This window comes from Erythrolamprus reginae, chromosome 6 (genome assembly GCF_031021105.1).
Source record: "Erythrolamprus reginae isolate rEryReg1 chromosome 6, rEryReg1.hap1, whole genome shotgun sequence".
NCBI classification, from domain to species: domain Eukaryota; kingdom Metazoa; phylum Chordata; class Lepidosauria; order Squamata; family Dipsadidae; genus Erythrolamprus; species Erythrolamprus reginae.
Genome location: NC_091955.1, coordinates 78025123 through 78037770, shown reverse-complemented (window position 1 = coordinate 78037770; position 12648 = coordinate 78025123). Strand labels below are relative to the sequence as shown.

General features: G+C 39.0%; 2 protein-coding genes across 2 annotated transcripts in view; both read right to left on the bottom strand.

Moving 5' to 3' along the window:
- The window catches only part of TMEM178B (transmembrane protein 178B), a 392161-nt gene that overhangs the window by 26774 nt on the left and 352739 nt on the right, over positions 1 to 12648 (bottom strand). The window contains exon 3 of the mRNA XM_070756346.1: positions 10619 to 10756. Within this exon, the coding sequence (XP_070612447.1) occupies positions 10619 to 10756 (138 nt within the window). The remainder of the gene's footprint in view (positions 1 to 10618; positions 10757 to 12648) is intronic.
- SSBP1 (single stranded DNA binding protein 1) overlaps positions 1 to 12648 on the bottom strand; it is a 348477-nt gene that overhangs the window by 220307 nt on the left and 115522 nt on the right. The gene's annotated exons all lie outside the window — the stretch shown is intronic.

Below are 12648 nucleotides of genomic sequence, written 5' to 3'. Positions count from 1 at the left end.
TTCCATTCAGGCCAACACGTCTCTTATCCTGGTGCTGGATGCTCCTTCGGCACAGACTCAAGAAAGAGATATCAAGATAATCTCACACAGGTGAATAGTTGGAGTAGAGAGCTCACCTACAAAAAGATATTGACGAAATTGAACAGGTCCAAAGACGGGCTACAAGAATGGTGGAAGGTCTGAAGCATAAAACGTATCAGGAAAGACTTAATGAACTCAATCTGTATAGTCTGGAGGACAGAAGGAAAAGGGGGGACATGATTGAAACATTTAAATATATTAAGGGGTTAAATAAGGTCCAGGAGGGAAGTGTTTTTAATGGGAAAGTGAACAGAAGAACAAGGGGACACAATCTGAAGTTAGTTGGGGGAAAGATCAAAAGCAACATGAGAAAATATTATTTTTACTGAAAGAGTAGTAGATCCTTGGAATAAACTTCCAGCAGACGTGGTTGATAAATCCACAGTAACTGAATTTAAACATGACTGGGATAAACATATATCCATCCTAAGATAAAATACAGGAAATAGTATAAGGACAGACTAGATGGATCATGAGGTCTTTTTCTGCCGTCAGTCTTCTATGTTTCTGGTTATAAAATTAGACATTACTTCTTCTAAAACTATTTCTCTGTTGCATGAATTTAAAATAAAATACAATATTAGCTGGATTTATGCTTTTTTTTTTTGCCTTTCTTTCCTTCTCCCCTCCAATCTCATTACCATCAATCTCAAAATTGGTGCAACTGTGCAAATTCAAATTTTTAAAAAGTGGCAGACTATATCACATAAAGTACAGTTTTACAAACTCTCTTTGCCATTAAGTCATATTCTCCGCAAGGAATAGCAGTTCATAGTGCCTGCCCCTTATCTTGAACCTGCATAAAATCTATCTTTGCAACATTCAGATATTATAATCTTAGGGGCATATTTTAAAAATACAATTTCTGAACAGGCAGTTACATGCAGTCAAGGATGTAGATCATTTTATTGCCTGGAATGCATAAACTCTGTGCTATTCCGCTCCCCCCCTCCCAAGAAAATTGTCATTTTATGAGCTTGTTCAAATGATGCAAATAAACTCACACTGCTTTTTATTTATCTCTTTCATAAATTGTTGTGCCAGCCAGGTACATAAATAGACACTAAGGACTAGCCTGTGGCTACTTCAACCACTTCACAGACTTCTACAATTTCATCAGAAATCCACCTAAATGGATTATAGTGCAATGTTAATAGCACAGACTTTGCATGCAAAAGATGCCAAGCTGAATCCCAGAAAATTGTTGCACGTCAATGTTGGTAACAGACAGATAGGGGAGTTGTTTAACTATGGCCATGCATGCTTAAACTACACACTGAATCAACCCATTTTCTGGGATCGTACCAAATTTCTTATGTTCCTTTACCTGCACATCTTTGAGAGTACTTTTGCAACTATATGAGCTAAAAATCTGATCTGATAGGGAGCACAGTTAATAATGAAATCTTGCATTAAAACTTCAGAAAAGAAGGATTTAGGGGTAGTGATTTCTGACAGTCTCAAAATGGGTGAACAGTGCGGCCAGGCGGTAGGGATAGCGAGTAGAATGCTTGGCTGCATAGCTACAGGTATAACAAGCAGGAAGGGGGAGATTGTGATCCCATGTATAGAGCGCTGGTGAGACCACAGTTGGAATACTGTGTCCAGTTCTGGAGACCTCGCCTACAAAAAGATATGGATAAAATTGAACCACTACAAAAATTGAACCGCTACAAAAATGGTGGAAAGTCTTAAGCATAAAACTTATCAGGAACGACTTAATGAACTCAATCTATATAGTCTGGAAGACAGAAGGAAAAGGGGGGGGACATGATCAAAACATATGTTAATGGGTTAAATAAGGTTCAGGAGGGAACTGTTTTTAATAGGAAAGTGAACATAAGAACTAGGGGGCACATTCTGAGGTTAGTTGGGGGAAAGATCAGAAGCCATATGAGAAAATATTATTTTACTGAAAGAGCAGTAGATACTTGGAACACATTTCCAGCAGACATGGAACACATTTCCACAGTAACCGAATTTAAACATGACTGGGATAAACATATATCCATCCTAAGATAAAATACAGGAAATACAATAAGGGCAGACTAGATGGACCACAAGGTCTTTTTCTGCCGTCAATCTTCTATGTTCCTACGTATCAGAACCACATCTGCCACTTCTCTTTTTGCATCCCTGTTGAATACTGTGTTGTTGTTGTTATTAATAATACTGTCATATTGTGTGGTCCCCAAAGAGAGCCTATAAAATAGCTGTGCTGTTCTTGAGTGGCTGTGCTGTCCCTGTGATTATAGGATTTTAATCTTTGTACTTTCTGTATGGATGCTTTACTTTATTATTATTATTATTATTATTATTATTATTATTATTATTATTATTATTTATTGGATTTGGGGGCGGCTAACAACAATGATAAAAAACAACAACATGTAACAATCCAATTTAATAAAACAACTAAAAACCCTTATTATAAAAAACCAAACATACACACAAACATACCATACATAACTTGTAATGGCCTAGGGGAAGGAATATCCTAACTCCCCCATGCCTGGCGACAAAGGTGGGTCTTGAGTAATTTGCGAAAGACAAGGAGGGTGGGGGCCGTTCTAATCTTTGGGGGGAGTTGATTCCAGAGGGCCGGAGACGCCACAGAGAAGGCTCTTTCCCTGGGGCCCGCCAAATGACATTGTTTGGTCGATGGGACCCGGAGAAGGCCAACTCTGTGGGACCTTATCGGCCGCTGGGATTCGTGCGGTAGAAGGCGGTTCTTTTGATATTTTGGCAGTGTTTATTGTAAACTGCAATGTTTATGAATGTGAGATGGGTGGCTTTCTAAACGGAAAGAATAAATAAAATATTAAAAAAACAATATCTTAGGATTTGCGTTTCAGGCATTTGATGGCAGGTGAATTTCTACCAGATAAAGCTCAGGGAAAAGCTGATCAATAATCAGGCAATCAGAAAAATCACTAGGAGAGACAGCTCCAAGCACTCTATTTTTCTGGTAGCTCATAGGGGAGAAATCCGTCACAGGTTATATGTCAAGGAAGGAAAATTTGTTAGAAACAAAGCAGTACATTCTGGAGGACCAAGAAACTGATAGGAACAGTCATTCCAAAACCCCAGTAAGCTCATCGGCTATGCAGAATCATCGTTTCTGAAATGCAGCTTTTGCTTGGTAAGAAGATATTTAAACCAAGACATTGGGGCAAATGAAAATATGCAGGCCAGAAACAAGGAATGAGGCATGCCAATATAAATAGAACAAATGGCAATCTAACTCTATAAAAATATATCACTGATAACCAGTAAAGGGCAGCCATTTGCGGATACGCTGGAACGCTTGGGAACGTGTGTGCGTCCACCTTTCAATTTTCTCTTTTATTTTATGTAGAACGAGAACATGTACATAGAAACATAGAAACATAGAAACATAGAAACATAGAAACATAGAAACATAGAAACATAGAAACATAGAAACATAGAAACATAGAAACATAGAAACATAGAAACATAGAAACATAGAAACATAGAAACATAGAAACATAGAAACATAGAAACATAGAAACATAGAAACATAGAAACATAGAAACATAGAAACATAGAAACATAGAAACATAGAAACATAGAAACATAGAAACATAGAAACATAGAAACATAGAAACATAGAAACATAGAAACATAGAAACATAGAAACATAGAAACATAGAAACATAGAAACATAGAAACATAGAAACATAGAAACATAGAAACATAGAAACATAGAAACATAGAAACATAGAAACATAGAAACATAGAAACATAGAAACATAGAAACATAGAAACATAGAAGACTGACGGCAGAAAAAGACCCCATGGTCCATCTAGTCTGCCCTTATACTATTTCCTGTATTTTATCTTACAATGGATATATGTTTATCCCAGGCATGTTTAAATTCAGTTGCTGTGGATTTACCAACCACGTCTGCTGGAAGTTTGTTCCAAGGATCTACTACTCTTTCAGTGAAATAATATTTTCTCAAGTTGCTTTTGATCTTTCCCCCAACTAACTTCAGATTGTGTCCCCTTGTTCTTCTGTTCACTTTCCTATTAAAAACACTTCCCTCCCATATTTAAATGTTTCGATCATGTCCCCCCTTTTCCTTCTGTCCTCCAGACTATACAGATTGAGTTCATTAAGTCTTTCCTGGTACGTTTTATGCTTAAGACCTTCCACCAAGACAAATTCCTGGTGTGTCCAATCACACTTAGCCAATAAAATTCTATTCTATTCTATTCTAATTCTATCTGCCTCTACCTAGGTTTGAACTCATAGTCTCCTGATTGTGAGGCGAGAGTTCAGCCTCTACCATACCACTCTTACTGAAAAATCCTATACTGAGGAATAAACCAAGAAAATCCAGCCAGATGCTTCTGTGACAACTATGGTAGGGTAGAGACCTTGATACAATAAATATAGGATAAAAACATTTATGAGACACGAGGAAATAAAAGGTCAGCAAAGGATGAGATTCTGTATGAATGAAATAAGGTCATAAAACCCCATCGCAGAAAAATGATGAAAGGCAGGAACATGCTTTGACCCTTTAAGAATTGAAATGTGCAATAATAAAGGTTTGGAGGAGTTTATAGTTGAATAGGCATAGTGGGGAGGGACAGGGGGGGAAAGTGATTGAGAATAGACATGGACTTCATTTTCAGATGCCCGTCTTCCCACAAGGGTTCCAAACAGATGACATAAACACGGTAAATTTCCAATCAAATTTGCAGTACTTCTTCATCGTTAGCTGACAATTAACAACTGTCTTCATCTCGATGAGCATAGCCAAAACATTTTGAATTCCTATTGACTGCAACAATTTTTTGTGTGTATCAATGATATAGAATAGAATAGAATAGAATAGAATAGAATAGAATTTTTATTGACCAAGTGTGATTGGACACACAAGGAATTTGTCTTGGTGCATATGCTCTCAGCGTACATAAAATAAAATATACATTTGTCAAGAATCATGTGGTACAACACTTAATGATTGTCACAGGGGTCAAATAAGCAATGAAGAAGCAATATTAATAAAAATCATAGGATATAAGCAACAAGTTACAGTCATACAGTCAACATGGGAGGAAATGGGTGATAGGAATGATGAGAAAAACTAGTAGAATAGAAGTGCAGATTTAGTAAAAAGTCTGACAGTGTTGAGGGAATTATTTGTTTAGTAGAGTGATGGTGTTCGGGAAAAAACTGTTCTTGTGTCTAGTTGTCTTGGTGTGCAGTGCTCTGCAGTGATGTTTTGAGGGTAGGAGTTGAAACAATTTGTGTCCAGGATGTGAGAGGTCAGTAAATATTTTCCCCGCCCTCTATTTTATTCTATTCTATTCTCGACAATCAAAATTTATATCATAAGCATTAAATGTTACCTGTCCCTTGATGATATATTCAATAAACCATGAGTAAAATAAAAACAGTTTAGCATGATGTGGGAACACAACCAGTATGTGGACAAAGGTCTGTTGACATAAATTCCTACAACACATTGCTTAAGTAATGAAAGCCTTGCTGAAATGGAAGCTTTAGAATCAAGTTCTAAACAATTTCACCCATTCCTGATGCTGATTTAGTAACCCTGTATCTATTTACTTGGGAGTAAGTTATCATGAACTCACCAGGAATGAACTTTTAACATATGAGTTTAGTGTTGCACTTTCAGGGTAGCCTACACACTTCACCAATCCAAAACCTAGAGTTACCATATTCATTCTTAGTTTCAGCTAAGTTTCAGCTTTGGATATTTATTTTTTCCCCAAAAATAAAATGCATGTTCACACAAACCTTATAAATATAGGTCATAATTTGCTATATAAATAGGTTCCAAATGATGAACTGCTCTTAAAATACTAGAAATTGCATAAGCAAGTTATTTCAGAGATTTGCAAAGGAAGTTCCTTATTATTAATTTGGGCCAATGTAAATAAATATGAATTCTGTACTGCAAAAGCCAAAGGAATATACAACTATCAACGGGGAACATTTGAGAAACCATCTCACTTATTGCCCAAGGCTGTAATTTGAACTAAGGAAGGCATATTATTTTAACAATTATTTTAAATCTCATTGTATAGACGCTTTTGAATGCCAATGAGTAACACATCCTAAGGCGCTGTACTCTCTCTATGGGATTCTAGATGTGAGAATATAAGATAATAGCTTACCAATGATTCATTTTGACAAATCCCTTGATATAATCAGATTTAATGTTCAGTCCAAACTCTTGTTATGCTGAGTAATAGTAACCGGCAGGGAAAAAATCCAACAGAAATAAATATTTCTAGCTCAGAGTTGAACTGTGAAGTTGGTGCTTTCTAAGCTAAGTTACTCATGTGCAGACCTTTTGTTACTCAACTAGGTAGCATCACCATCGCAAGCAAGAGATTTAATGCCTTTTAATATGCAGTTAGTTTGTCCTAGATTTGGTTAGGTTGTAGTTTGTTCTTTGGTCATTTCTTGATTAGATTCTTATTTTCTGCCGGACTATTTGCCTGGCCTTGATCCATGCTTATCTGAATGTGGTTGTTTTCGACTGAATCATCTGAATGTGGTTGACTCGGCTGAATCATCTCAGAATCATCTAGCATTTTTGGATTTGGATTTAGATTTTGAAATGCAAAAATGTTAGAGAATTCCTGGAAACCTGAAATTCAAATACATCCTTGGAACAAACTTCCAGCAGACATGGTAGATAAATCCACAGTAACTGAATTTAAACATGCCTGGGATAAACATATATCCATCCTAAGATAAAATACAGAAAATAGTATAAGGGCAGACTAGATGGACCATGAGGTCTTTTTCTGCCGTCAGACTTCTATGTTTCTATGTTTCTATGTATGATTCTGTGTTTAAGCACAGCATGCAAGCAAGCTGCATTCACACAATGATTCACACAAGATGCTAGTTGATCTTTGGCATAAGGAGAGCTGCATTAGAGTACCTGTCCTTTTAGTGTTATTAACTATAAATGAGAACAGAATCCTTATGTAGCAAAAGAGGGGATTTTGACAGGAGAAAATTTGTATCCGCTCAAATCCCCCAGTTAACCAGATTCTTAAATGACCCTGCCTTTATTATATATTTAAGTGCCTTTCATTTTTTTAAATTCACTGTTAGTGGCAGATTATTCTATGCCAAAATATTTGACAAGGATCTTTAACAATTGAAATTGGAAGATTTTCATGAGATGCTGTTGAGATAGATTAATATTGCATTAATAGCCAACACTTGTAAATAGTTAAATGGAAGGAAAATATTTTATTTCAGAAAAGGGATAGTAATAAGTTAACAGATCTAATCATTTGTAGCCGTGTCATATATCAAAACTACCTGAGCTGCACTCCAGGTAAATTATAGCAAACATCAAATAAATTGACTATGAAGAAAACATTGACATTTCCTTCTTATTCTGTTGTTTGTTTGATATTGAGTTGACAGCGATCTTTTTTTTGGTCAAAAATACCCAGGAAGTTAATAGGTTTGTAGTGACATCATCTTTCATCAGATGGTCAAAATATCAAGTCCTCTAAAAAAGCAAACAAGCGAACAAAGCTCCACAATAATTGCCTTTTGTATTATTATTCTCTGCAAAAGCGGTTCAGGCAACACACTGAATACAAGCCATCAATATTTCAAAGCTGGCTGCATGGAGTTTTAATGAGACTATCAATGAGACTAAAATCGGCTCACATAGGGAGTCTTGTGCTACAGCACTGATTGGAAACAAAACCACAGCTACAGTATAGAACATTGATGGCGAACCTATGGCACAGGTGCCACAGGTGGCACGTGGAGCCATATCTGCTGGCATGTGAGCTGTTGTCTTAGCTCAGCTCCAACATGCATGTGTTTGCCGGCCAGCTGATTTTTGGCTCTCACAGAGGCTCTGGGAGGGCGATTTTGGCTTCCAGAGAGCCTCCCGGGGGATAAGGGAGGGTGTTTTTATCCTCCCCTCCTGCTGCAGGGAAGCCTTTGGAGCCTGGAGAGGGCGAAACATGAGCCTATTGGGTCCACCAGAAGTTGGTAAACAGGCCATTTCCGGTCTCCAGAGGGCCTCTGGGGGGTGGGGGAAGCCATTTTAGCCCTCCCCAGGCATTGAATTATGGGGGTGGGCACTCGCGCATGCACCATAGCACATGCGCATGCTCTTTCGGCACCTGAGGAAAAAAAGGTTCGCCATCACTGGTATCAGTGTTCCCTCTAATTTTTGGGGTGTGTGTGTGTCTGAGCGGCAGTCCCTTCGGGACTGGGCGGCACAGAAATAATAAACAAACAAACAAACAAACAAACAAACAAACAAACAAACAAACAAAAACCCACCCTGTTTTGCCTCAGTGATTGTATATGAGGTATATACCCTTTTCATAATATGCTTGAGATACAAGCAGTGTTCCCTCTAATTTTTTGGGGGGGTGGGCGGAAAAGTATAGTGTCTGAGCGGCAAAGAAATAATAAATAAATGAATGAATGAATGAATGAATGAATGAATAAACAAACAAACAAACAAACAAATAAAAAACCCACCCTGTTTTGCCTCAGAGAATTTCAAAATAAAATACTGTACTGTGTGTCTATAACAGTGAACTCATAATAGGGCAACTCTATCAATATCAAAATGCCACTTAAATAGTTGAGCTAGTTTCAAACTAGATTTTGATTTTCTTTCTTTCTTCCTTACTCCCATTCTTTTTCTTTTTCTTTTCCTTCCTCTCTTTTTCTATCTGTTTCTCTCTCTTCCTCTCTTCCTCTCTCTCTCCTTCCCTCTCACTCTTTCCCTCTCGGCTTCTGGGCAGGTTTGGAAAACTCTGAGTTGATGATGATTTTTAAGTGAGCGATTGCTCACTGCTCAGCTTAGAGGGAACTATGACTGGTATAGAAAGTTTCCCTGGCCCAGATGGTTGCTTCAGATGCAACAAACCTTTAACCACAAAATGCTGCAAATTTTGTGTTGGTTTAGTGGTAGAAACACACACACCCTCAATATATTCTAAACCTGGTACCTTCCAGGTTTGGACTATAATCTTCAACCAATACTGTCTATAGCTAAGTTTCTCTAGCTAATAGGCGTTGTACTTCATTACCTCTGAAGGACATCCATTAAGATAGCTATTGCTATCTTAATGCAGGGGTCCTTAAACTTGGGAACTTTTAAGACTTGGGGACTTCAACTCCCAGAATTCTCCAGCCAGCAGCCAAGTTTGAGGACCCTTGCACTAAGATAGAAATAGCATTTAGTAATAGCATATAGACTTATACATATCGCTTCATAGTGCTTACAGCCCTCTCTAAGCGGTTTACAGAGAGCAAGCATATTGCTCCCAACAATCTGGATCCTCATTTTACCCACCTCAGAAGGATGGAGTCAGCCCTTGGTGAGATTCGATTTGCCAAATTGCTGGCAGCTGGTGATCAGCAGAAGCAGCCTGCAGTACTGCACTCTAACCACTGTGCCACCGTAGTAAACCTGTCCCAATTTGCAAATGATCCTAAAGTTCAGAGCTCCGTTACCTCCTGTTATAATTACATGGCAGAAGCCAAAAAATGATTTCTCCCATTGTCCGCCAATTCTTTCTTGACATTTGGATATTTTTAGGAAACAATCCACACCAGCCTGGTGACTTGAGTTTGCAGACTGAATTAAGACTACAACCCCTGGTTGACTAGCTGTACTGCTTGATGTCAATGCTAACCCAAGAGCAACAAAACATATGCAGGCCCAATTTTCTTCAATCTTATGATGCAGTGAACTATAAATTAAACCCCATAGGCTGGGCTGGCATGGCATTAGTATTGGGTTCCTGGGAGGATGGTGGGGGACGGCATTCCGGTAGCTGACCAGCGTGCATGCGCATGTGTCTGAGTGATATTTGCTTCCTGCACATGTCTCATGTGAGGACATGCACAAGTATACTGGGATACTGGGATGATCATAAGTGCAAGGAACCAATGCATAGTTTTTCAGGCCCGCCATGTTTAAACAGGGCGGTTGTTAAGTAAGCACTACTGATATCTATTTATTTATTTTATTTGTTCATTGGATTTTTATGCCGCCCCTCTCTGAAGGCTCGGGGCGGCTTACAACATATAGAAAAAACAGTAAATTACAATAAAATCAATCCAATTAAATTAAAATTACAAAGCAATCTAAAATCCCTAATTAAATTAAAAATCAATCACACCCATTTATACAGCAATCATATAATCATTTGTTGGCCTGGGGCTAAGATTTAATCGGACCAAGCCTGATGACATAAATGAGTCTTAAGACTCTTATGGAAGGCGAGGATGGTGGGGGCAGCACAACTCTCCAGGGAGAGCTGATTTCAGAGGGCCGGGCCCCCCACAGAGAAGGCTCTTCCCCTAGGCCCTGCCAAATGACATTGTTTATGTCTATGTAGATGAAACTTTCGTTAAACATGTTGCTGCTGATTTATATAATAACAGAATAGGGGATTGTTTTCTAAGACCTTAAATATTATGCAGCTAAAGGGGACATTTATTTTCAACTCGTTGTCCACTAACCTCCCATGAGGAAGAGAAGTCCTGCCACATACTGCATAAGGCCTCGATCCCAGCAGCAGCCCAGCACGCCGATAATCCATCCAAACAGGATGATGGCCACCGCCATGCCCATAAAACCAGCTGTCATTCGGCGTAAATCTGCAATGGGAAATAAAAGTCCAGTTAATATTAGTCATTGTTTGGCTTGATGATTTAACAGTCTAAGCCTTACATGGAACATTTGGTGACCTGCTAAGATAGAACTCTTCTCATGCACGTCATGTTAATGCTTACAAAAAGATGTGTTGCTTCATTGATTTTAAAGAATAAGAAATACAGAATCATCTATTCTGTCGAGTTTCGAGTGATCCTGCTTGTCATCAGATAGAAAAAAGATGACAGCTACAAGGCTGGATTCTTCTGCAAATATGATTTGATCAAAACAAAGTTTACTTTTCACTAGCAAAAGACTAGTAGGGAATTCCAAACATGTTTTAATATTTTGGTTTTAAAAAGCTAAACTTGACATTATTTTTCCTTAAAATCAAGTGCTTTAATTTTATTCCGATTTGTCTCTTCTCAACACTTTCCATTCTGGTCCTTGTCAGGGATGACCTACAATTATCCAGAAATTGCACAAGAACAAGTCTGAATTAACAAATAGCAAAGCATAATCCAGGACCTAGAGCAGGGGTCTGCAACCTTAAACACTCAGAGCCATTTGGACCCATTTCCCAGAAAAAAGAAAATACTGGGAGCCACAAAACCTGGGTGGGCGTGGCCAATTCGATGTCACTCACTCACACACTCACCCAGTTACATGACCCCCAAGGCACGCCTACCCAGCTGATCATTAGGGCAGATAACTGGTGTTAAAAACACCGGGAACCACAAAACCTTTTGATACCCCACCTCTCTCTCTCCCCTCCATCTCTCTCTGCATCTCTTTGTGTATCTCTCTCCACCCTCTCTCTCTCTATTTATCTCTCTCTCCTCCTCTCTCCCTCTCTATCTCCAAACCTCTCTCTCTGTATCTCTCTCTCTCTGTCTCTCTCTCTCCCATCTCTCCCTATCTGTCTCTGTGTCTCTGTCTCTCCTTCCTCTCTCTGTCTCTGTCGCTCTTTATGTCTGTCTCTCTCTTTCTCTCCCCCCTCTCTGTTATGAGGAGTCGAGAACGCCTTGAGGCATTCTTGCAGTGCCTTGAACAGAATAGAATAGAATAGAATTTTATTGGCCAAGTATGATTGGACACATAAGGAATTTGTCTTGGTGCATATGCTCTCAGCGTACATAAAAGAAAAAGATACATTTGTCAAGAATCATGTGGTACAACACTTAATGATTTTCATAGGGGTCAAATAAGCAATGAAGAAACAATCTATATTAATAAAAAATCTTAGGATACAAGCAACAAGTTACTCCCCTCCTCCTCGTCCTGGAGCCCATTACCACAATGTGACCCTGTTCCACTCGCCCCTAGCAACAGGATACTAGGCAGGGGAAGGGGACCGCTCCAAACCCATAGCGGTAGGAGGTGAGGGCTGCCTTGAGCCAAATGTGACCTGAAAGCAAACATAAGGCCTTCTCCATCCCCTTACCTTCTCAGGCTAGGCCAGGAGTGACTGGGAGGAGAGGACGAGGAGTAGGGTCAGTCAGTGATGGGATCACCCATCAAGGACCACAGCAGAGAGACCAAAGGGCTGCATGCAGCTCCAGAGCTGCAGGTTGCAGACCCCTGACCTAGAGAGTAGGACATATTGGGCTGTTGTCTCTGTTAACTTTGTTCTTCCTTTTTTTCCTGTGATCTTCTTTAAAATGCAAATCCCCTTTATCTTATGTAAGTTGAGAAACAGGCATGTTTTCAGAAAAGAAAAATGCGAACAAGAATAGACAGAATGTCTCCATGCTCATGGGAGTATTTGCCTGTCACTCATATTTTAATATATTCAATACTACGGGTAACAATTATGGATGAGACTATTTATTTTAAACCAGAGATTAGAGGAGCAGCGTAACACAGCGGCTCCCAACTGTTTGGGCACCAGGGACCG